The following is a 26,646-nucleotide window of genomic DNA, read 5'->3' on the forward strand; positions in this document are numbered from 1 at the left end:
AATATTTGAGGTTATTTATCTCGTGGAGTTATAATGTGGAGTTATAGTTCTACCAAAAAATAAAAATTGCAGTCATTTACTGACCATCCTGTCATTCAAAATCTTTCTTTTAAAGGGATAGTTCACCCAAAAATGAAAATGACTCTCATGTTGTTCCAAACCTGTATGAGTTTCTTTCTTATGTTGAACTTAAAAAAAGATATTTTGAAGAATGCTGGTAATTGAACAGTTGATGTTCCATAGTATTTTTTCCCCCTACATATGGAAGTCAATGGGAACCAACAACTGTTTGGTTCAGAATTTTCAGTTTTGGGTGAACTATTCCTTTAAAAGACGTCTCAGTGTTTTTTTGTCCATTCACTGAAAGTCAGTGGGGTGAAATGTTGTTTTTGATCCCAATGACATTATTTGTAAAGGCAAAAACATTTGAAACATTCGTCAAAATATCTTCTGTGTTCCACAGATGAAAGAAAGTTGTACAGGTTTGGAACAACATGAAGGTGCGTAAATGATGACCAACAAAGCCATTCAACTTTATCAACAGGTGTTGAATGCTGTGGATTACCACATAAATGATTGCAAAACGTGTTAGACAAGTATGTACTGTAACAGTGCACTCTAAGTCCAAGAGTCCAGACATTTGAAAAAGGAAAAAAAAAAACAGACCAGTGTTCTGCTTAATTTTGTATGTTTAAATATAGATTTCTCCTCTCCAGTGGAAGTAGGGTTGTCTCTCTTCTTGTTTTCAGCTGTTGTTTCTTGGGTTATTTACACTCAAGTGTTCCCCACTGTCCAGACCCACACTTGATTTGGCAAGATAGTTTCACAGAAGATGCCAGAGTGTCACTGTTCCCATAATGTGCATGTTTTATCTTTTTTTTTTGTAGAGAATGTGGGAAGTTTGTCTTTCTCTCTGTACCACATGTTCAGTGTTCTCTCAGGGTTTCTGTCACAGGAAGTCAGTAGGAAGTGTTGTAGTTGTGTCATGTAGGTTAAGGAGTCAGTACTCTGTAAGCTTCTTTGTAGGTTCATTCTCAGAAAAAAAGAGCAGTAGCATTTGTCGGTTGTCTTTACAGTTGTCATGCCTCATTTTTTTTCCCTTAATGTGTTTGCAGTTCTTCTGAAGCGATTTTAAATCAAAGCTATGAGACGTGGCAGAGTATGAAACCTCATTTTAACCACATCAACACATCTGCATTTAAAACACTGCATTGTTTTGATGTTATATTCTGTGTTGCGTCTGCATAGCAGCTGTAGATTTTCTAACAATAGACAGCATCCCCTGAATGTAAATTTGTTCTTTGTACATGCTCCATTTCTTAATAGACTGACTGACCCAGACCCCCTTTCTTTTTTTACACAATTGTCAGCAGTGCGTTAAAAGCTTTGCATTCACTTATCAGCAATGTTTTGAAAAAAGAAAGTATGGCATACAAATGTGTGTTGATGAGTATAGAGGTTTATATTGATTCTCCTTAACTACAATGTACTTACATATAAATTAATAATTTGATACAATGCATTTAATGTGTGCATACATGTCTTTATATTGTACTTATGTATTAAAAATATCTGCATGTAATTATATCGGTAAGTAATTTTTATTATTACGATGTTGACCCATCCCATACACCTTAACTCACCCTTAAACCTACCCAGACCACCAAACCTGTCCCTAACCTTACCCGCATCCCACCTCAATAGCTTCAAAAGAAGTGTTTTGCAATACGAACACAATAAGTACAGAGTACTTATTTTTTTGTTGTAAGTACATAGTAGTTAAGGCCACCTAATATAAAGTGGGACTGAAATAATAAATAAAATCCTGTTTTAGAGCCAGTTGTGGTCAGGGATTGAATATCTGATTAGAGTGGAGACCATCTAAGACTGAAATGATTGAGCGTTTTGGGGTTATAGTGAAATGTGACCTACTTGGACCAAACACCCTCGCCCCCAATAGAATATATCTCTCGGGGCCGTAAGGGTCAGAGAGGATGACCCCGGCCCCTTTGGTTTAAACAGCCCCGTGCCTGTGACCAACAACAGCGTAATCCGACCCCCAGCCTTACACACTTCGTTAAGCACTACCATCTGTTTTTCTGCTTTGCTCCTGCCAGTCACTTTTGTTCTCTTCTGTTTGTTTTGGGGTCGTCCTGACCGTCTCTTATCTCGGGTCCCGAAGATGTTAATGACGTTACAGTCTGTACATGCACTCTAGTGGGATAGGGGGACCTTTTCTTTTGGAAACCAGAAGCTGGCTTTCCTCAAAGTCACTTCTGGCTTGGCCGGGATTCTTGACCTGGATATGCTCTGGACCGGTAAGCCTAACCCTTTCCTAAACTCTCGTTTAATGTTTTTCATTCTCTGCTTGTGCAGGCCTTGCATGTGTGCTTGCGACACATGCCCTTCCAACATTTTTTAACTGCACTGAGCCGGGAACACAGAACGATGGGTTTAGTGGTTTCTTGCTGCTCTCGCTCCCTCCCTCCCTCCTTTTGTGGTGTTTGGACTCCGACTCTTCAGACTCCTCATGGTTCCTGTTAAAGCTCGAGCCAGCGGTTTCTCTGAAGCTCAGCAGAGCAACCAAACCGCCGTCGAAGTCCTCTCCTCCCCATTCACTGACAGCCGCAAACTGTTCTGAAGGAGAAAAGAAGCAGGGTGCTCATTTTCCGCCGAGTCCTTGCGACTGCAAGGACCCTGAAACGAACAGATCAGACTCTCCCTTATCAATGTTTTCCTGTGGAGCTGGACCCCAACTGTAAGCAGGGAAAACCACTTGTTTGGATTATGGATTTCGCTTCGACGGTCAGGAAGGCGTGTGCCGGGACTAGGGCCAGATGCACGTGGCAGAGGAGGAAGCGGTCGCGTCCGTACGACCGCACAGGACGAGCCGGCCTAAGGGCGACAAGACAGAGTCGGACCTCTTCGCTTTTCAGGCAATGGATGTCTCACTTCTGCTGCACGTCTCGGGCCTGTACGTCCAGTCTGAGCCTGTCTGATCAGTCCCTGCTGCAGACTGGATGCTGCACCAGTCCCCGAGGTGCACAGGGTATCGTTGGAGATGGAAGAGATGGACAGAGGGAGGTGTACGGAGAGGAAGTTTGGGTGGGAGAAGTTGAGGACGATGAGGAAGGTGAGGATGAGAACGAGGAAGAAGAACAAGAAGATGATGATGAAGAAGAAGAAGAAGAAGAAGAGGAGGAGGAGGATGAGGACAGTAAAGAAGAGAAAGGTGAGGTGGAGAAAGGGCTGTCTTGAACGAAAGATGATTCTGGCGTTTCAAGAAGACGACTGGAATGTCAAACACTTTTTACTCTATCCGGCAATAACACACGTGTCGACTCTTTAGCTTTGATGCATGGAAACGCGATGCTCCCGCGCAGGCCGAGTGTCAATTAGAATGATGGAGATGGACTGGAGACTCGTCTGGGGTGTAATCTGTCTCGATTAGAGGGGATCTCAGAGTAGATGAGATGTATGCATGACCGGGGTGTGAATGGTGTGAGCTGGTGGAAAGGAAGCGAGAGCGATGATTGATTGACGCCATTGTGGCCTTCAGATGGCAGTCATCATCGGTACCGCTTACCTAGTTGTGGTCACATGGGTTTTGTTCACACTGCAGGGCAAATACATTTTTTTTCAGTCCTATTTTATCCTTTTTTTCAGTTCAGACTTCAGTGCTTTTGCTAGTAAAAAAACACTTTGGATTTGTTTTAATGGTCATCATTTACTCACAATCGTGTCATTTTTAAACCAGACTTCTGTGGAAAAGAGAAAGACATTTTGAAGAATGTTGGTAGCTGAACTGATTTGGTTACCATTGAAGAAAAAAAACAAAAAACACTGACATTTCTCAAAACGTCGTCTTTTGTGTTTCATATAGGAAATTTTCATTTATTAATCAAGTAAAAATAACCTCATTAAAAATACATTGTCTAAAAACAAGTCTTAATATCTTATCCTGTGTTGCTCAAGTAAATGTATCTTGCTTTAAAGACTGTTAGATTATATTAATGGGGAAAAAAAGTCGAAAGACTAATTAAACTATCATTAAGAAGCCATTTTTTCAGTGCATAATAAATGTTTATTGCTGTTGTCACTGCAGGCACATTTAATGACAGCAAATTACAAGAAAATAATTATGTTGGATTGCTCAAACTGAAACATTTCATTAAAAAAATATTTCAATCAGATTTCAAACAACTTCTGAAAGAATGATTTCATGTAAGTTTCTCATGTTCAGAAATGGGGAAAACAAATGATTTGAGTCTTATAGGCAAAGACAGTGCAGTTTTGCTGCCTGTTTGAACAAGGTCGTGGTTACATTTTTAGAATTTTACAATTGTGTGGTTTTTAGGACATTTTTCAGGTTTCAGGCAGCACTGAAACAAGTCCGTTTATGGCTAAAATGTGTATTGTTAGCATCAAATGTGGCTTATGACTGGGAAGCTAAAGGAGCTAGAAAACTTGTTAACAGGCTTTATAGGTAGTGTAATACAAAGGAAATCTGATTAATCTCAGTGCCATGGTGTAGTACAAGATGATCTGTAAACCAGTGTGGCTTAGCCGTCTCAACCAGCCACTTCAGTTCTGGAAAGCAGACTCAAGTGTTTCCACTCATTTGACACTGCATTTTTCATGCTTAAAATGTCTCACAATGACAGACCAGCTTTTTCTCTGGCCTATTTATTTAGCCAAGAGTTTGTTTGCAAGGCCCTTTGTTGTTCTTTTTTTTCTTGTGCCTTCTATTTCTAAACCGCCAGCACAGCCGGTCCGCAGCTTGGTGCTTGGCTTGTTAGTTGTGCCGCCCAGTTCAGACAGCCACCCTGTCATCGTGCAGCCGTCTTCTCCTCCCTGTGAGCCTCGAAGCTTTGCTTGGTTAACTCAAACCAGCTTTGGGACGTTATTTTCGGACATGGACTTTTTTTTTTGGAGTGGCATTGCTTGCAGGCAGAAGTAATTCAGCCCATCCGATTGTGCTTGGTGTCTCCTCTCTGTCTTTCGTTTTGTTTCTCTCTGTTTTTTTTTTCTCCTGTTCTTAAACCCCCAGTTCTAATTCCGCACCATTTGTGCTATAGACATAGGTGATGCATCAGATCATGTGGTTCATGATCGATCTATCTATCGTTCTATCGTTCTATCATTCTATCGTTCTTTCGTTCTGTCTGTCTGTCTCTGTCTGTCGTTCTTTCGTTTTATTGTTCTATCTATCGTTCTGTCTCTATCTGTCTGTCTGTCTGTCTCTATCTATCTATCTATCTATCTATCTTATCTATCTGTCTGTCTTTTATTGTTCTATCTATCGTTCTGTCTGTCTATATCTATCTATCTATCTGTCTTTTATTGTTCTATCTATTGTTCTGTCTGTCTGTCTATCGCTTTATTGTTCTATCTTATCTTTTTATTGTTCTATCTATCATTCTGTCTGTCTGTCTATCTATCTATCGCTTTGTTCTATCTATCGTTTTATTGTTCTGTCTATCGTTTTGTCATTCTTGCTATCGTTCTGTCTGTCTATCTGTTTCATCTATCGTTCTATCTATCTAATGTCGTTCTGTTGTTCGATCTACCTATCGTTCTGTTGTTCTAACATTCCAACATTCTATAGTTCTAACATTCTGTCATTCTAGCTGTCGTTCTGTCTATCTTTCATTCTATCTGTTCTTCTGTCTGTCTGTCTGTTGTTCTATCTATTGTTGTACCTATCTATAGAAACATCCTAACAAATACTTAGAATAGCTTAACTCTTTATAACACTCTAGCATCACAGCAGCAACTTCTGCCTGGGTTTGCACCATATTTTAAATGTAAATAAACAAATAAAATCTAGTTAGAGTGTAAAGTTGTCCAGGAAGCCCTGCAATGCTTGAGAAAGAGCTCCAGTGTGTCCAGCTGCAGTACTGTCACAGTAGGCCAACTGTTGGCTGCCCCACAGTTTAATGGAGCGGTATGCAGTCTTTTGCAAGTGTAGGAAACCCTGTGTCAGAGGCAATGGAATAATATTTGAATTATTAGATTAAATGCACCCTGCCTTGCTAACTGCAACCCTGCTATTATCAACAATTCTATTTTTTCCCTGTTTTTGCTGAGTGTTACATTCTCTGCTGCGCTAGCAGCTTTTTGCATGTGTGGTTTTGTTAAAGGCCGTCTGCCATTGCTTGCCTTTTATACGGCAGTGATTTCTCCTCTGATTTTGAAAGCCCAGCAGTGCATAGCAAGAGCTGTAAGTCAAACCTCTGACACTGGACCAATCAGCATTTTCATTCCTATAACTGATGCAGCGCTGTAGGTTTTACAAGAGGCGACGACATGACGAATGACGAGGTTTAAACCCCTGCAGTGCTGATGTTTTTTGCTCTCTTGAAAGCACAAACAACCCGTTTTCCCATGGGACTCTCCTCCCCCAGGGGGGTCCGAAACAGGAAGCGGAGCTGAATTTGTTGCTCTGTGGAGGAGTTAAAGAGTGGAACTTTAAGCAGCTCCTATGGGGGTGTTACAGATGAGACGTACGACTTAAACATCTGAGGTTTGTGGTGACGTCACTGGTTTTGTCATTATGAATAGCAGACAGAAACCTCAGGGCACTACAGTGTTTTTTTGTTTTGTTTTTTTATATTTTTATTATCATTTACTAGGGCTGATTGATTAAATAATGTAATCAGATTAATTGCATGATGTACTGATTAATTCATTAAATTAAATAATCACGTATATGAATATTAATCATAAACATTATTTTTATTATTTAATTTTATTTATTTAATTAATTAGTAAATATAAAAATATTATTTATAATATTTACATTTATATATTGTTTTATTAAAATTATATTAAACATTTATTTTAATTAAGTTTTTACATTTGCTTTAAAAATTCTCTCCTTATTTGGCAAGGTGCTTACATTAGCATACACACAAATATTACATAATACACATTTGTTCTTTTTTTTTTAACCATAATTTTCTTTCTTACAATTAATTATATTACTTACTATTTCCAATATTAGTATTTTTGTTACAGAACAGCGTTCATGAACAATTTTTATGTCATTTTCGTAATTATTTACCTGTTCTGAATGAACTTGGTGGTGTGGAAGGCAGTTGTCAAACTTTTTTGTTTTTAAAGCTGAATAGACTGGGAAAAGATCCCTATCTCATCTCAGCCAAAACAGAACTGTTGGTCATAAATCACCTTGTGTTTATCCTTTTTTACAGTTTTTTCTCCCACCCCCTGTGGCCTGTCTGATTATCGGATGGCTCATCATCAGTCATACAGAAGTGCATTAATGCGCTCTTTTTAGCTGCGAGATTGTCATGCATGAGTACGCGTATATGATTATTTATGCTTGTGCCTTAAGATACGTGTGTGGTCCACAAATATGTGGATGTTTTTGAATATTTTCTTTTGCTTGCATCCTCAGGCTTACCTTCAAAGCGCCATTGTTGGCATGTTTGTGAATCATCAGTTCAGAACGGTCATATTTTTTTGTATTTTTTCCTTCTGTTTTTTTTTTACCATATGTGGGCCAGAGAACTTCTGAAGAGGACCAGCATTTTCTGAAACGGATGACATTGTGGGACAAAAGAATAAAAAGAGAGCGCAGGAAAAACAAACCTTGCCCACTTTCTGCTTGTAATGAATAGATCTTTCCACCAATGTGCTATTTCAGCTGCTGCTGGTGTCATTAGCGGGTTTCTGAACTTTATTATACACTGTCACAAGTGACATACATCCCGCCGGAGGTACAGGGAAACCAAGGAGCGATGGAAGAATGTTAGGTTGGAGGATGACTGAAGGAGACAGATGCTTCAGCACAATCTTTAGAAAATCCATAGTTGCCATGACAACATTTTTGTGTTTCGACTGCAAAAAAAAAAGTGATTGCCAGAAACTGCGTGTGTTCAACCGAACGAATTCCCACGTGTCAATTCAGAGGCACAAAATTCAAAACAGGAAACCAATTTGTAGGCTTTGTTATATTGTCTGGAAAAAGTATTGTTCTTTGCACAGCTTTAAATAGTGGCTGCATAGACAACGACATGTGCAGAAGCAAAATGCGCAACTTGTCAAAAAAACTAACAGGAAAAAAATGAACGAATAATGTGGCATGCGCTTGTTTTTAATGCTTCACTTTTATAAAACCTGTATGATTTTTTCCTTCTTGGTATCTAACAAATAATACATTTGCATTAGAGTCATTAGCTTTACTTTAGTTGACTGTAAGCTCTGTTCATACAGTACCTAAATATTGAATTATATTTTGAAATAAAGAAATTGAAACTCAGAAAAACCATTTACTTCTACGTTCACAGTGTTATTTTGATATTACTTATATACTTTTTATATGTTTTATTAATATTTTGAATTAGATATTTATTTATTTTTTATACACTCTTAAAAATAAAGGTTCTTTATTGGCATCAATGGTTCCATGAAGAAGCTTTAACATCCATGGAACCTTTCAAATGCAGAAAAGGTTCTTTATAGTTCTTTAGATTTTTTAAATGTTCTTCAAAATGGTTCATTTAAGAACTGTTCACTAAAGCTGGGGACACACTACACAACTAGCTGAAACATTCTAAGACTGACCTCAACACACTTGACAACTGTTTCCATCGACTGGAACAGATTTTAGTCTATATATATATATAATCTATATTATATATAGATTTATGAATGTATTCATTTTATCTTGTTTTGAAGTAGGCTACACTGTAAAAAAAAAAAAAGTTGAGCCAACTTAAAATTTTAAGGCAACCAGCTTCACTTGAGTTTTTTCAACTAGTCGTTTTTAAGTTTATACAACAAAAATTTGAGAATCTCCCACAAAAATAAGTTGAGCAAACTCTTCTGCTGAAGCTGGTTGCCTTAAACTTTTTTTATTTATTTTTTTATTTAATTTTTTTTACAGTGTAGGCTATTCTTTGTTTGTATATTCGTCATTCTTTATATTAGCCTAGCCTAAAGCTGATATTCTTCATAAATTTTAAGAAGTTAAATGTTGAATTAGCTTGTAGTCTATAGATGGGGCTATAAGCAATTTTTTCGTAACTTTTATTAGACTGTCGATTGAAATACTGTAAAAGAATTCTTGATAATCTTTAAAATGAAAGAATCACTGACAATTTAGGCTATACTTTCTTTGACTGCAGAAAAAAATGAAACCTATTTAAATTTGAAGTGTTAACTTCTGAATTAAAAGAAAAACAAGAAATAAATCATGACAAGAACAATCAAGAATTTTCAATCATATAAGATAAGACAATTGAGAAGACAATCGTTGGTGTCAGTTGGAATTATTAAACATGTTAAAAAAAAATCTTTGTGAAAACGACTGGTTCTTGAATTCTAAGATTATAATCTTTAGACACCACACAACTTTTTCTGCTGACTGCAAACAATGACTGAGCCCAACTGGAACAGACCGTGTCCTACTGGGCACGATCCGTCCTCAAGACCAAATTCTATTCATAATCGGCCTGACAGTCGTGTAGTGTGTTCTCGGATTAAAAGGTTCTTTTGGTAACCAAAAATGGTTCTCCTATGGCATCACTGCAAAAACACCCTTTTGGAGCCTTTATTTTTAAGAGAGTTTTTCAGGTTTCATTATTATTTTAGTTTAATTTTTAGTAATTTTGTGTTCTTTTGTAATTTTTATCATGATTTTATTTCATATTTTTGTATTTCTTATTTTATTATATTTTTCATTATTGCTCTTTAGGTTTTTTGTTTTGTTTTTGTTTTTTTATTTAAGTCATAGTTCAGTTTTAGTTTTTCATGTATTTCCCTTAGTAACGTTAGTGCTTCAACTTGCATTTTATTTCAATTTCTTGCCAAGGCAACATTTACAATTTTGTTTACTGTGGTGTAAAATATTTATCTATTTATATTAGAATTTATTTCAGCTTTATTTCAATTCACAATTCACATGTTTTAGTTTTGGTTTTTGTTAACAATAGTAACTCAAGTGTATTTTGGGGCATTGTATGTGCAATTCAAACTTTAAAATGAGATGTTTAAAACTGCCCAACATGATTTATCAGCTCTTGAGGTTTGAAGGCACAGCCATAGACGATGGTTACCAAGCTAGTTAGCATAATTAGCTGTAGCATTTATTATCTGTTTTATATGAATCTATTGTAAAATAGCTGTGTATATGCCCAAATGTGCATATTGAAATGCTCCTATGCTGCCCAGAAATTCTCATTTTAGCTCATTTAAGATTTTGAGACATAGACAGCCATTGACATGCTTTGCCTGAATTAGCATATTTAGCTGTAGCATCTATTGTGTTGATCCTTCTTGTTCAGAACCCATTAGATGTCTGTTATACCAAGATTTTTTTTCTTTCAGACAGTTTGTAAAGTTACTTTTCAGGGCAACTTATACAATCTAACTGTAGCCGCTGTGCAGAGCCGCTGCTGCCTGAGGCTTTGCTTTATCTGAGAGAAATTTCCAGTCTCTGAGGACAGGTTTGACAGTAAGATGAGTCTGTGCCTTAGAGGTGTAGCAACTCGCCCCGTATTTCTGAGAAAGGCTCAGTTTGTTTTGCAGTCGGTTCTCTTCGGCTCTGTTCTGATGGTGAAAGGCATGGGAAAAAAACTAATCCTGAAAAAGCTCTTCTCACTGTGGATTTAGCCACCGTGGGACACCTCTTCTTTTGAAGTCTAGCGATCAGCCTTTGACTGTGTATATGAACGCACAGGCTCAGACACTTCTTCTATGAAACGCTACGACACGCAGACATCCTGTTGATAGGGATTGTGAGGTGGTTTAGTGTTTTACAGTTTAGGTCTTTTGGGGTCTTGCTGTCTCACTGCTAATTCACAACAGCAAGTGTGGCTGGTTTACATGTCCTTATCTGCTGTGTCACTTTGTTTTTAAGGATGTTTGATGATGGGGATGTTTGACAGTGAGCAGAACTGAAAGGCTGAAATGGCTAAATTTCATTCCAATTGAGCTGTTTGAGGCTGAAATTTGAAAGACACCACATAAAGTCTGGATGTGGTAGCGACGGCCAAGTCGTACTTTTATGCATTAGACAATGTGGAATTGCAAGGATCATAAAAATCCCTATGTTGTAATAGAAGCCAAAGAAAGCAGTTTCTCTGAATGCCAAAATCACTTCGTTTTACAGTTTTTAAAAAATCCTACCAAAATGACTGTGCATGAATGGTTTAGAAAATACTGAATATGTGATTACACCTAATTATTCTAATTTCAGTTAAGCGAAATAAATGAGATGTATAAATCCATTCATAATGATTTTTGTAACATTATGAATGTCTTAACTCTCATTTTTACGTTCAACATTTGTAATAATCAGAAATGTTTCTTGAGCAGCAAATCAGCATATTAGAATGATTTCTGAAGGATCATGTGGAATAAATTGCATTGAATATGTATTGTAATAGAAAATGGTTGTTTTAAATTGTAATCATTTTTCCAATATTACTGTATTTACAGTAATTTTTAATCTAATAAATGCAGCCATGGTTGAGGAACCAGTGCTGCTGGGCATAATTAACTGTAGGGAAATTCTAGCAGGTTAATATTATTTATATAAATAAAGATCAATATTTATAAACTTTACAACTTTATTATATATAAATATATTATTTTTATTATAATTTTACAACTTATTGTAAACTTATTGACAATACTTTTTGTGTGTGATTTATCATTGTGTTTTATCATATTCCTCTTCCTGCTGTTATGCAACAACAGCATTGTTTGGAGCAAATTCTTTGTAGGACACAACTTCAGGTGGGTTTTACTTTATAATCATGGCTTTACCTCTCTTGTTCTCTTTTATTCTCTCACAGGGGAAGAAAGCCAGGATCTGGGTCCTCCTCCGTCTGTAGACGAGGCCGCCAACACACTGATGACGCGACTGGGGTTCCTGCTCGGGGACAAAGTGAACGAAGGGCCTGGTGGAGCACAGTACAGCATGGAGGAACAAGATGACCCTCAGGTTTGATATACATTCGGTGCTCTCAGCCGCCCTCGCTCCATCCAGTCTCTCATTATTCTTTTAAAAATAATTAAAGTGAGTTTTTGGCCTAGTGATGGTGGGAGGTGCTGGTCTGCAGCCCAGGGTTTTGTCAGTGGGCGGCTCCCTGCCTCAGAAACACAGATATTCTTGCTCTCTAAATCATGACAGATGTTCCTGGGTTTTGGATGAACAGCAGCAGTTTGCGCTGGTGTATCTGTGCAGTTCGAGTCTAACTAGGCATGTCTCAGACAGCAGATGCTGAAACCCCTGCCGCTATTCTGTTTACAGTCCACATTGATCTTAGCCATGATTCTCCAGTGAACATCTGCTTTTGGGTTTGAGTGCTTAGAAACCTTTCAAGTCAGAAAACTTGAATCCAACATGTGCTCAATTCAAAATACTGTACAGCAATATTATATTAATGATGCCAGATGAAATTAAATCTAGCGCTGTAAAAATTTGATTATATTTGTAATAGAATTAATTGCTTGATTGTACTGATTATTTAATCCTAATTAATTTAATTTGTCAATACATTAAATAATTTACTAATTTTGTATGTGTATTATAGCTAATTTAATGTGTTAAATAATTATATTTATATATAAACACTTTTTTTAATACAAATAATATGTCATTTAAAGGATTAGTTCACTTCCAGAATAAAATTTTCCTGATCATTTACACACACCCCTGTCATCCAAGATGTGCATGTCTTTCTTTCTTCAGTCGAAAAGAAATTAAGGTTCTTGAGGAAAACATTCTAGGTTTTTTCTTCATATAGTGGACTTCAATGGGGATCAATGGGTTGAAGGTCCAAACTGCAGTTTCAGTGAAGCTTCAAATGGTTCTACACGATCCCAGCCGAGGAATAAACGCCTTGTCTAGTGAAACGGTTGGTCATTTTCTAAAAAAAACAAAACAAATTTACATACTTTTTAACTACAAATGCTTGTCTTGCACTAGCTCGACCTCACACATTACGTAATCACGTAAAAATTTATTTTATTTAATTTTTTAAAGAAAATGACCGATTTATATTTTTTTGCTAGATAAGGCATTTATTCCTCGGCTGGGATAGTGTAGAGCCTTTTGAAGTTGCACTGAAACTGCAATTTGGACCTTAAACCTGTTGATCCCCATTGAAGTCCACTATATGAAGAAAAATCCTGCAATGTTTTCCTCAAAAACCTTAATTTCTTAACTTTGACTGAAGAAAGAAAGAAACATGAACATCTTGGATGACACGGGAGTGAGTAAATTATCAGGAATTTTTTATTCTGGAAGTGAGCTAATCCTTTAACAATTAAACTCTAATTAAAACAATTATTTGAAAAAGCTCCTAACAGTGACTGAAAATGGACACAGCCTCTGCATTTTTTAAAATGACGTTTTGAGCTCTTGAATGTAGCGCTTGTTGGATTCTGTCGAACATTCCACTGGTTAAAATCAGAAGTGTTTCATTCCCTCTAAATTGTTCTGAGTTCAGCTCGACCTCATTGATCCGACACATAGTTTGAGTCCAGGAATGTATCGCACAAGGCAAGGCTCCTGCCGTCCACAGCTGGGCGGAGCTGCTCGAGACCTCCACGGAGTTATTTTAGAGGCTGGACCCTGCCAAGCAAGTGTGGTCACCGAAAGGCCACAATTTCTGAAACACCGATTCCGAGCCAGTCTCTCCCACGCAAACTGAACCCTGAATTGGACAAAAAGGTGTAGAGCTATTTAGACATATTTGGGATGTTATTGAGTCTGAGATCTGACTTAGAGCCACTGCTGGTTCATAGTGAAAAGAAATGTGAAGTATTATTATTTTTCATGGGTTTTCCGTCGTTCGTAGTCAATGTTCCAATGTGGGTGGTTTTACAGTGCACCTCAAATCATCAAATCAGTTTTACACATAAAGAATGAAGATTTCTGAGTGCACATTTAAAGAAAAAGAAGGGCAATTTCACCGTAAAAAAAATATATATATATATTTGATTATTGGAGGTTTGTTTGACAAGAACATACTGTTTTAGTCTTTCTACTCCACTGTTTTGCCTGTCGTTTCTTTGTACTGTGACTGAAAATTGTTTTGACACCAGTTTTATTTAATTTTTTTTCAGTGTTAGTATTAAACCTTGATAAAACCCAAGTTTTGAAATCAGAACCTTGCTCTGATCCGCAAATTTATCCTTAAATTGTTGTTTTTATGAAAGAACATCCTCTTGGTTTGCAGTTTGGTCTCTTTTGGTTGTGAGAAACGTATCATCTAAAACAACTTCTGGACAGAAGTACCAGTGACTGACTGAAATTCATATCCGTCTGTATGAAGTCATTAATGTGGCCTCCACCGCAGACCCAGAGTCAGACATGAACTCGCTTAACCACCTATTCTTTCCATGTCTCTTTTCTACTCCCTCTTTACTTTTTTTTGCTGCAACTCTTTCATTATCATTCTTTTTGTCTGTTTATGTTTCTCACTGTGTCTTTCTCACTCTCTCTTCTCACTGGGTAAAATGATCCACCATCTTGGTGGGGTTTTGTAACTCATGTCTTGTCGCCGACCGCAGCATGCCATAATAATACACTAATTTCTCTCCTCTTTCCATTTGGTTAAGAGTTGAAAAATCAAAGTTCTCTCAGTCATATACCATAAAGCCAATAACATTGTATTAAATTACATAATATTGAGTCACAGTGGAAAAATTGTTTAAGTCAGCCCAGGCCATAAAAAGAGATAATTCCACATGAGTGTGCAGTCCTCAGCAGAAATATGGGACAGCACTATCATTAAATACCAGTCAGCAGATTTCCACTTCTGTGGGCATTTTTATGTGTGAAAGTCATTCAATGGTGCTGCTTTTCTGGAATAGGATCCTCATATACTGTATATGCAGTGGTGCACTGATCTAGCAAAAAAAAATCCTTCAGTATGCTACAGTTCTGCAGTGTAACAATGAGTGAACATTAGGCCTCCTTCATGAAACATAAGCATGTAAATATCAATTGTTTGTACAATTATTCTTATGTAAATTGTCATATTGAATTGAATGGAACAATGCAAGTTCAAGTGGTTTTACAAGTGAAACAAATTTGTTCTGTTAGTGTTTATATTTTTAGAAAATCATGCAATATCCTTTGCATATGACTATGACCATTGTTTTTCTATCTGTTATTCCTCAACATAATAATAATAATAATATGAATAATAATAATAAAAATAATATGACTAATAAAAATCCTATAAATAAATAATAATTATAAAAATAATGATAGAAGTTATTATAATAAATTATAATAATAATAATAATAGTAGTAGTAGTAGTAGTAGTAGTGGTAGTAATAATAATCATAATAATAATTATAATTATTATAATTATTATTATTATTTGCCATGTTATAATTTATTATATTCCCCTTATAATTTCATCATAATAATATAATATAATATCATAATATATTTTATTATAATAAGAAAATGTATAATAATAGTAATATACTACTACTACTACTACTACTACTACTACTAATAATAATAATAATAATAATAATAATAATAATAATAATAATAATATACTACTTCTTCTACTACTACTACTAATAATAATAATAATAGTGATTAAAATGAATAATAAAAATCATATAAATAAATAAATATATAAATAAAAGTTAATAATAATAAAGGTTTATTTATTGATCTTTCTGTTGATCTCACATATAGTTATGAGGTATAGTTCAGGGCTGACCACATTTGTAATACAACTTGGAGCACGATTTTGAACCAATGAGATTTCACTTTGGACTGACAAGCCAGAGCTACAAATTACACTGAACAAAATTATAAACGTAACACTTTTGTTTTTGCCCCTATTTTTCATGAGCTGAACTCTTTTTCTATGTACACAAAAGGCCTATTTCTCTCAAATATTGTTCACAAATCTGTCTAAATCTGTGTTAGTGAGCACTTCTCCTTTGCCGAGATACTCCATCCACCTCACAGGTGTGGCATATCAAGATGCTGATTGGACAGCATGATTATTGCACAGGTGTGCCTTAGGCTGGCCACAATAAAAGGCCACTCTAAAATGTGCAGTTTTATCACACAGCACAATGCCACAGATGTCGCAAGTTTTGAGGGAGCGTGCAATTGGCATGCTGACTGCAGGAATGTCCACCAGAGCTGTTGCCCGTGAATTGAATGTTCATTTCTCTACCATAAGCCGTCTCCAAAGGCGTTTCAGAGAATTTGGCAGTACATCCAACCCGCCTCACAACCACAGACCACGTGTAACCACACCAGCCCAGGACCTTGAGTGGGCTTGACTTGAGCATTTGACTTGAGTGGGCAAATGCTCACATTCGATGGCGTCTGGTACTTTGGAGAGGTGTTCTCTTCACGGATGAATCCCGCTTTTCACTGTACAGGGCAGATGGCAAACAGCGTGTATGGCGTTGTGTGGGTGAGCGGTTTGCTGATGTCAACGTTGTGGATCGAGTGGCCCATGGTGGCAATGGGGTTATGGTATGGGCAGGCATATGTTATGGACAACGAACACGGGTGCATTTTATTGATGGCATTTTGAATGCACAGAGATAACGTGACGAGATCCTGAGACCCTTTGTTGTGCCATTCATCCACGACCATCACCTCATGTTGCAGCATGATAATGCACGGCCCCATGTTGCAAGGATCTGTACACAATTCCTGCAAGCTGAAAGCATCCCAGTTCTTGTATGGCCAGCATACTCACCGGACATGTCACCCATTGAGCATGTTTGGGATGCTCTGGATCGGCGTATACGACAGCGCGTTCCAGTTCCTGCCAATATCCAGCAACTTCACACAGCCATTGAAGAGGAGTGGACCAACATTCCACAGGCCACAATCAACAACCTGATCAACTCACACCTGTGCTATAATCATGCTGTCTAATCAGCATCTTGATATGCCACACCTGTAAGGTAGATGGAGAAAGGGCTCACTAACACAGATTTAGACAGATTTGTGAACAATATTTGAGAGAATTAGGCCTTTTGTGTACATAGCAAAAGTCTTAGATCTTTGAGTTCAGCTCATGAAAAATGGGGGCAAAAACAAAAGTGTTGCGTTTATAATTTTGTTCAGTGTAGAAACCAAGTAACAATTGTCGTTTTCCTTCATTGCTTGTCATTCTGTTGGAGTTACTGTAATTCTGTAACTGAAATTTCAAGGATGAAATTCTCCTCCTTCTGATGTTCAGGGCATCTCCATGACCCAGAGGATCAGCCCATGCTCCAGCTTAGCTAGCAGCACAGCGTCGCCCCCTCCTGGCAGCCCCTGCTCCACGTTACCCGCTGGAGCCCCGGGTAACATGGGCACCAGAGACTGTGCTTACGGATCCATCACGAGTCCCACCTCCACCCTGGAGAGCCGAGACAGTGGCATTATAGGTCAGAGACATTCTGTGGCTTGTTTTAGGAACAGAAAAAAATGCTAATCATTGATGTACATATACAAAAATTACCGTTCAAAAATGTCCCTGTTTCAAATCTCCCATTGCTTTCTTGCAGCAACGCTCACGAGTTACTCAGAGAATGCCGAGCATGGAGGAAAACACAGTGAGGGCTCACGGGGCAGCCTCAAACTCTGGCAGGCGCAGAAGTCAATGGGTGCAGACTCCTTTCTTTATCGGGTGGATGAAAACATGGCCGCTTCCACATACAGCCTCAACAAAATCCCAGAGAGGAGTCTGGAGCATTCCGTCTCTCACTCCGCCCACTCCATCCCCCTCTACCTCATGCCCCGCCCCAACTCTGTGGCCGGTAAGTTTCCACACCTGTCGGTGTTTCCATTTGCTATCTTCAAAATACTGCATGAATATGTCAGAATACTGTATGACTGCAGCTTTTGGCAGTCAAGTCAATGAGTCAAGAAAGATGCTGAAAGCAATTTGATAATGATTACAGTTCATTTGTCTCATTGTAAACTGTTATCCAGTGTGTACTTTCAAATTTTGGCAATTATAGTTAAAAAAATTGCATGCGATTTATGTGCATACTGTCAAAATAGTACTAGTAGTATTAGTAGTATGCCAGTCGAAACACACCTTGTTAGAATAGATTTTTGAATAGACAACTTTGTCACTATGCAGAGAACAGTACAAAGCTAATGATTCATAGTAATATCTAATATAAATTTAAATATAGAAATACATTTAATATAGAAATATATAAATAATTTAATTGTTAATGTAAATAACAATTCTCAAATTGTAAATAAATAAATAATTATAATGTAATGTAATGTAATGTAATGTAATGTAATATAATATAATAATGCATCTAGAATGAAAATAAAACTGAATTAATGTGACCATAATTTGTTTAGTCTACACAGTTAGTCTACTCTACTGTATTACATATACTAAATATAGTTATAGTTTAGGCTACTTAACAATGTTACATCATATTCTTTACGACATTATTATCATTTTTATTATGATTATTTCTGTTGATATGGTTATAAAGAATGATAAGAAATATCATTTTTTAAACTAACTGTGTAGGCTGCATAAATTATGGTCACATGAATTGAATGATTAAGCATGGTGTAGCTATCCATTTTATAAACATTCAATTTACTTTATCTTGCCAATTTCTTCTAGAATATATGTGCCTATATGTGCTTTGCTTCCTTTGAGTCATTTCAGTAGCTCAGTTTCAGTCATTTCATTTCAGTTGTTATTTAACTGTAGATTAACTGTAAAATGGCAGAAACCTGCATATTATGCTGAGCTAGTCAAGACCCAGTCCAGCATACAAATCCTGTTCGTTACAAACAGTCACATTCATCTTTCACCACGTGTGAATATTTGGAGTCAGCTCTGTGTGAAACTCATTCAGCTGAGGCTCTTTGAACACTTCTGTTCATGAATGGTGAACTGCGGAGACAGGAAATATCCCACGTAATCCAGACCCTAAAAGTCAACAGACACGTGTTTCCAATTCCCTTAAAATGTCAAGGTCAGTAAAAGCACATAGTGATTACTGTGAGAGCTATAGAAGTGGCCCTCTTCTCAGCTTTATGGGCCATTTGAGCTCTGGAGCGGCTCCTAGCTCCTGATGCTGCCCCTTTATAACAAAGCAAGGACGTCTGCGTGAATCTCCTCCAGGTTTTATGAAGGATTTGTGATTTGTGCTGCTGGTTTTGGATTCACATGTGAGAAAATAGTATCAAACTCAGTAGCTCAGTTTCACGTACTGTAGTTTTTTTTTTTTTCACTTTCAGCTTTGGATTTTTGAAGGTTTGCTATAAGAAATTTCCAATATAAAGTAAATTAAATGTCCATAAAATGGTTAGTTCGGCCTCTAAAGTCTGACTGAGCAAAGCAAGCTTTGTTTGATTAATGTGACCAAAAACTATATTGCTTAATACTTATCATTCTTTATAATTACCATAACAACAGCGAGAAGAAGAAGAAGAAGAATTGTACATAAAATAATAATAATTTTATTTATTTATTTATTTATTTATATTTGATTCAGTCATTATTATTATTATTGTTATTATGAATTTGAGAATTGTTGTTCATGTTAACAATCCATTTATTTTGATTGTTTCTTTATCTTTGAACGTATGGTTATGAAGTTGTTTATTTCAATAAATTCACCAGTGTCTTTCTGAATTTTCAAAGATTCAAATTAACATAATTTCAAAGTGGCATGCAAAAAAGTATAAAAAGCACCATAAAAATAAGGGCAAGTAAATGGTGACAAAATTAAATTAAAGTAGTACGGTAAATGTGACGTGTATATGAGAAGACGTCTTCTCACATACTCCCAGCATGCACCTTAGTGAAGTGAATGCTGTTGGCGGTAGCAGTGAGTGAATGACGTGATCTGTTTGTCTTTTTTCCTACTCTCCTCACCTCTCTCTCATGCTTTCTCTCTCCCCCTGATTTTCTTTCTTACTCATGCATGCTCACCTCTCACGCTTTTCCTGTCTTTCACTCTCTTCCCTCACACTTTTCATTTCTTTCTCTTTCTCTCCTTATCCCATTCACTCATTCCCACACCTCCTCTCTGTGTGTGTCTCTCTGTTTGTATTTTATTCCATCTCCCCCTTTCAAAACCTGCCTGATCTTTGAGTTCAAGATGCATTTGATTTATTGTTTTGAACAGAAAGTCTGGTATGAGTTTTGACATGTTCTCCTGTGTGCACGTCCTGTCGCATATACACACATGCACCTTCACATATGTACATAAAAACATAGATATGTTTAAGTAGATGCCTTATTAGTGACTCTTTCTATGGGCCGATAAACGAAAGCTGTCCGCCATATTGGAAAGGTTAAAGCTGGTCCATGAACACTTGAAAGCAAGTCGCCTGTGTATCTGCAACCGTAGTTTCAAACCAAGCAGCTTTCTGTTAGTCAACGCTGAGAATCCATGTGAGCAGCATGAAACAGTTGCGAAATCTGCATGGGGTAATCTTTCGCCCAAATCGCGTGGATTCCTTTTGAAATGTCTGGATTTCACCTGTGACCATTCGCCAAACAAAGGAAAATGTGACCACACCTCACGCCTTTTTTAAGGTGGAAATTGCTAGTCTGATCACCTAGTAAAGCATACGTTCTTATATGTTTATATTCCATATTCTGTAAGGACACAAGCAGACCCAGTTTAGAGACAAGTAGATGTGCACATGTTCAGACGTTTGGTGTAAAATGCAGACGTGCCTTCTGGACCAGTGCCACGGTGGGACTGTAAAACACCAGTTCGGTTGATGGGAGCCCAAGTCATTGTGACGCATTTCAAGCGGCTGTAAATCCAGCAACACAGTCATGCCAGCCAGACAGTCTGCAGTGCAGATGGAGGTGGTGGGGTTGGCCAGGAGAAATGCTGGTGTCTGGGATATTTTTTACATTTTACAATGATAACCATAGTTTTGCCAATATAGAGTTAACGGTGAGTCTGGCTAAGTCTCATGAGGCCTGTTCACAAAAGGAGCGATGCCTATAAAGATAACAATAGCTATATTAGCATCCACACCAATATACAATATTGTTCTGTTTATTTTTAGCATGTGGTGCGGTTATGTAGTCTGCCGCTTTAAAAGCTTGAGCGCTTTAAAGTTGGGTGAATTCTGATTGGTCAATGTATTTATCATTCATCAGCTAGAAAGAAAATTAATCTTTAAGTGATTCCAACATTTTCGTTCCTCTTTGTCGTTATCGTTTTATCACTGTGTGGTGTGGAATTTACTATTCTGATTAGTAGAACTTTATAATGATCATCTTTGGTGTGAACGAGTCTTTACACTGATGGAGATTCAATCTAGAGGTCTGCGTGGGACTGTTTTTTTTTAGTCCCGCCCGCTCCCGCGAGGTTATATTCCGCACCCACCCGCTCCCGCGATATATTCACTCTTTGTTCAACCGCTGTCCGCTTAGAATAATTTTCTTCCCGACCCGACCGTTCCCGCTAAATTTAGATCTCGTTTCCAGAATCTCACATTTAAATTTCCTCTACTAAAAGAAAAGAGAGAGAGGCTAACAAATAAAAGTGTAGTCTGCACAAAATTGTGTTTATTTTATTCGTCTTGAATTTATTGACAGCAAAGTGTTAAACGAATTTTATGTCTTAAGACACAAAATTCGTTTAACATTTTGCTGCCAACAGTAGGAAAAAAGTGTATTTTTACTCGTCTTGTCAGGATACAATTCGTTTAACATTTACATCGACAACCTGCCTGTTCTGTCGCCACCGGTAGGCTACAACCTGTTCTGAGGACCGTTATGCACATGCTGCGAGCACAGACCCCGCAAATTAAAGCACTGGTTCATGCGAGCAGCATGTGCATAACAGTCCTGAGTGCAGGCTGTACCATTGGTCAATGAGAATAAATCGCAGATATGCTGTTCTGAAAGGAAGTCGGAAACAGGATATTGTTAGACCGTCCGCTCCCATTCAAATTACACCAGTGTTACCGACCGCTACCGCGTTTTATTCAGGAATTGAATCCCGCGTCGCAAGAAATCTGGTCGTTCCCGCGGGAGAGCTGCGGAAATGCAGACCTCTAATTCACTTTACAATCAACTTATTATGGATTTACAGTCGTAAGATTAATTGTAAAATTTTTCAAATCGGAATCTATAGCTGCTGAATTTTGACATCTTTCCCAGCTTTTATAAAATTTGTCATTGATAGAGTGCTACAGCTGTGACGTCAAAACCCAGAAAACTATTTTGCCACTGGTTCCTTCAAGATTTTCCTAAGGTTTTTTATAATTTTTTTGTTGTTGTTTTTTTTTTATAAATAAGACGTGGTAAACAAAGTTTGACGATACTTTGACATTTTTTCAACATTCTTATGTAGTTACATATTAGAAACATACATTTTATAAAATAAACGTAACTGCTTTAAAATTAGTGTTTTACAGTATATGTATGTGTGATTCACATTGTAGAGCAAAACGTCAAAGTATCATCAAGTTATGTTCACCACAGACCTTATTTTATTCATGAGTTGTATGAAAATCAATAGGAAAATCTCGAGAACCACTGGTGAATTAGTCTTCCGGGTTTTGACGTCACTGCTGCAGTTCTCTAAAGCAGAGGTCTTCAACCTTGCTCCTGGGGACCCACTCTCCTGAAAAGTTTATTTCCAACCGGCTTCAGCACACCTGCCTGCAATTTTCAGGCAGTCTTGAGGAGCTTGATTGGCCGCTTCAGGTGTGTTTGATTAGGGTTGTAGCTAAACTCTTCAGGATAGTGGGTCCCCAGGAACAGGGTTGAAGACCTCTGCTCTAAAGTTGCCGCTCAAACGTCATGTTCTCTTAGGGGAGGTTTAAATTACTAAACTGTTGTTCCACGCATGTAACCAACAGGAAGTTGTAATTTGTACACATGTACCATGGGGCCATGGATGGCTTTCTGAAATCTGTCTTCGATTAAACACATTAGCAGAGAACGGAAGGCTTTGCTTATTATGTGGCACCTTGCACCTTACTTTGATGGTGGCCACTTGTCCATAACACCAGTGCTAACACTGCCACAATAATAGCTGTTGTTAAATAGTTTCAAAAGCTCTCTCCAGCTGCTTTGAGGCGAGATCAATTCACTGGCCACCCACTGTGTTTTTAATATACTTGTGTATCAAGCCGCCATGAACTTTCCTCCTCATTAGCAAAGAAAAAAGGTGCTCAAAATTCATGCACGCATTTTCATAAAAGCTAATAACAACAAGCTAAGCAAACACAAGCTCTTATAGAGTTCGTCAAAGGGTTTGACTCATCATTAACAACAAATAGAACCATGGTATTACCATGTTTTTGATAGTAGCGATAATATCACCATTTTCTTAGGAAATGCCTTGTAAAATAGCTTGGAGTACCATGTTGTATCACAATTTGTAAGTCATTTTGAGTAAAAACTTGTACCCTTACGAAAATTAACCATGGTTTTACTACAAATAAAACCAAAATAAACATGACTAATACAGTTAAACCATGGTAACCACAAATTAACCGTTGTTTTGCAACACTGGCCATATTTTAACCATGGTATATATGTAGTAAAACAGTGGTTATACAAATGATAACCAATCCGCCCAAAAACATGGTTTTTACTTCTATAATCATTTACTAACATAGTGTATATTCAGGTACAATCTTATATTATTTTTACCATGGTAATGGTTTATTAAACAGAAATGCTATGTTAGATTTACTTCATAGCTGAAGTTGAGAGTTAATTAATTTCAGGTGAAGTTAAACTGACAGGACACACTTAGTAATGTTATTGAAAACTTTCTCTGATTTTGGAACAACACGCTCCTTCTGGAACCTGTTTGCTTCTTTTTAATAGCTTCTCTTCATTTGCTTGGCTGCTGAAATGAGGAAATGCATAATAAATGGTTTCTGTTTTTCCACTGTTATTGTTGTGTATTCTCCCTCTGTTGGATATGTATGTGGGTGGCATGAGTTTAAATAGAGTTTGTCAATCTCTCTCTCTCAGTCTGTCTCAATTTTCAATTTAAATTCAGAATTTATTTCAGTATTCAATTTCAAAGTACGTTATTGACATGCATATTTTAAATATAATATCGCCCAAGCATCAATGCTCACACACGCAAAAGAAGAAAAAAAAGTCATTTTAAAGAATATAAAATATTTCATATTAAGCTAATATTGAAAATATGTGAAACTATATTTTTTAAATATTAAAAGTAACCTGATCCTCTTCCCCCTTTCACAGCCACTAGTTCAGCTCACCTGGAGGATCTTGCGTATCTGGATGAGCAGAGACAGGCTCCACTGCGCACGTCTTTGCGTTTGCCACGACAAAACTCCAGTTCCAGCCGCTCTGGACAAGCTGACATGAGAGGTGTGTATATTTTTCCTAGATTTATTAAATGTCCACTCTTCAACTATTTCACTTCACCACCACCTTGTGTATATTACCATTCACAAGTGTAGACATACCTACTCATTCTATGTAAGTCAGGTCACATTTATTTGTACAGCACTTTATACAATTTATACAAAAGCTGTTTCAGAGCAGCTGTAAATAGCAGTATTAATGTCGAAATGTTCTTCAGTTATGAAACAAATACAATTTTAGCTGTAAACCAGTCCTAAAAAACCAATAGTGTCATTAATCAGCTCAGTTTAGTTCCATAGCGGTGTCAGTATTGCAAAGTTCATTAGTTATGAAGCAAACTATAAAGCAGCTCTATAAGATAATAACACAAAGAGAAATAAGTATGGAAATTATTTATTGACCAAAAATGTTAATCCAAACAAAGCTATATTTGATTATTTTTATTTTATTTTTTTGTCTAAATACCAGCTCAGCACATTTATGAGGTTTTTTAAATAGTATTGAAGTGGTTCAGATGTACCTTATATTGAATACTTGTTGGCTGCTTTTCTCTCACTTCCTGCTCCAACCAGATTTTTTAAAAAGTCATAAATTATATATTTTCATATCTCTTGACAATTCAGTCATTTCAGCTTGTTGGGGGTGTTGCTACTCATTTTACACACAAAGTGAAAAGCCAATCATAACAGCCGTCATTTACACATAAGGTGCTGTAGAAATATAGCCAGTTTAGTCTGAGAGAGGGTGGAAAATGGTTATTTAAATCTCAATTACGATTGATTTTGGTGATTAACATTATAAGTGGAAACAAAAATAGAATTCTACAAAATAATAGAATATGTCCCTTCTAAAATTAACCTTTGCAGTGTAATGACATCTCTGTGTGTGTGTGTGTGTGTGTGTGTGTGTGTGTGTCTTGCCTACAAGACTCGTGTGTGTCTCGTACATCTGCTCTCCGCTACACAAAGCATATCCCATTAAAACCCTCAACACACTCCGTAGCCCTTCTGCAGATCACTCTCCCCCTCGTCCTGCTGTTCTTGGTTTCCCCTTTGGACTGCTGTGCCATAATCTGTCTCCTGTCCAGATCGATGTATTGACTTCCTATTAGCATTAGCTCTGGCTCATCTGTCAGAGCTCAGCGTGCTGTCTAAAGCTCACAGTCAAGGCTCCACACATCCTAAATCATGCCCGGCTGGGAGCGAGCCTTGGAGGTCTGGGTTTCAGATTCAGTCAGAACTCCAATAGCTTGAGTCACAATTCACCAAATAACCTGTGAAATTTCAGGATGATCGCTCAGGTGACAAAACCAGTGGAGGTAGACCGTATCTGTGTGCTTATTTATACACCCTTTTCACATTTCCGGGGTTCTCAGAAGCAGATGTCATGATAGTTGGGTAAACTTCTTTAGTGGTGAACGAAAACTACAACAAATATCGGTAACACTTTATTTTAAGGTGTCCTTTCTACATCTACTTACTATTATAATAACAATTAATTATGCATAATTGAATACAGTACAAGTAACCCTAAGCCAAATCCTAACCATATAGTTAGTACATGTAGTTAATTAATATTACTACTCAGTGTATTACTTAAAATGTATAATTACCCTGTAACAAGGACACCTTAAAATAAAGTGTAACCCAAAGATCACTTTTATGTTCCCATTTGCTCCAAAAGCAAAAGAATAAATCCACAATAGTGTTACTTTGCAAAAGAGGAAAAAATATAGAGAGATTGATAACATTAGGCAGAAAAGAGAAGGGTGTCAAATATGCCGTCATTTCCTCTGCCGGTGTATTAGAAAGCCTCACGCAGTAGCATTAACTAGTATTGTGTAATTTAATGCCATACAACACAAAATGTAGTGTTATCAATGCACATTTTTTAAATGAAAATGTAAAACAAAAAACTTTGCCGGATTTACAATGTTAATTGGTGAATGTGGAAATTAATTTTGTTAAAAATGTGTTCATAGTGATGCGATGCTCAAACCGTACATCAGGCATGAGGTATACTACTATATGAACATAATACTATAGACAGTAATTCTACCACAATGTAGATAATGGCATTATTTGACAGCAATTACAAGCAGGTTCTTTCATGTACTGTATAAGTATAGTACTCTTTCAGAAGGCATTAAAAGCCTTTTCCACCAGTATTAATCACACTTAATAGTGGAAAACATTTGGGGATGTGAACCCGCTATAGCTATACCATGAAAGGAGAATATATATATAATATTCTACTAAAAAGTTATGTCTCTTTTATTTTTTTTAATTACAACCTCCCTGTCTC

The 26,646-nt window shown here is 37.1% G+C and overlaps 1 protein-coding gene across 1 annotated transcript in view; it reads left to right on the forward strand.

Moving 5' to 3' along the window:
- The window catches only part of LOC131535559 (protein TANC2-like), a 139,028-nt gene extending 113,438 nt beyond the window's left edge, over positions 1 to 25,590 (forward strand). Inside the window, exons 6-10 of the mRNA XM_058768244.1 lie at positions 11,826 to 11,974; positions 17,221 to 17,410; positions 17,531 to 17,782; positions 24,217 to 24,345; positions 25,430 to 25,590. Of these exons, the coding sequence (XP_058624227.1) occupies positions 11,826 to 11,974; positions 17,221 to 17,410; positions 17,531 to 17,782; positions 24,217 to 24,345; positions 25,430 to 25,590 (881 nt within the window). The remainder of the gene's footprint in view (positions 1 to 11,825; positions 11,975 to 17,220; positions 17,411 to 17,530; positions 17,783 to 24,216; positions 24,346 to 25,429) is intronic.
- The last annotated feature ends 1,056 nt before the right edge of the window (positions 25,591 to 26,646 follow it).

Source organism: Onychostoma macrolepis, chromosome 03, assembly GCF_012432095.1.
Source record: "Onychostoma macrolepis isolate SWU-2019 chromosome 03, ASM1243209v1, whole genome shotgun sequence".
Taxonomy (NCBI): domain Eukaryota; kingdom Metazoa; phylum Chordata; class Actinopteri; order Cypriniformes; family Cyprinidae; genus Onychostoma; species Onychostoma macrolepis.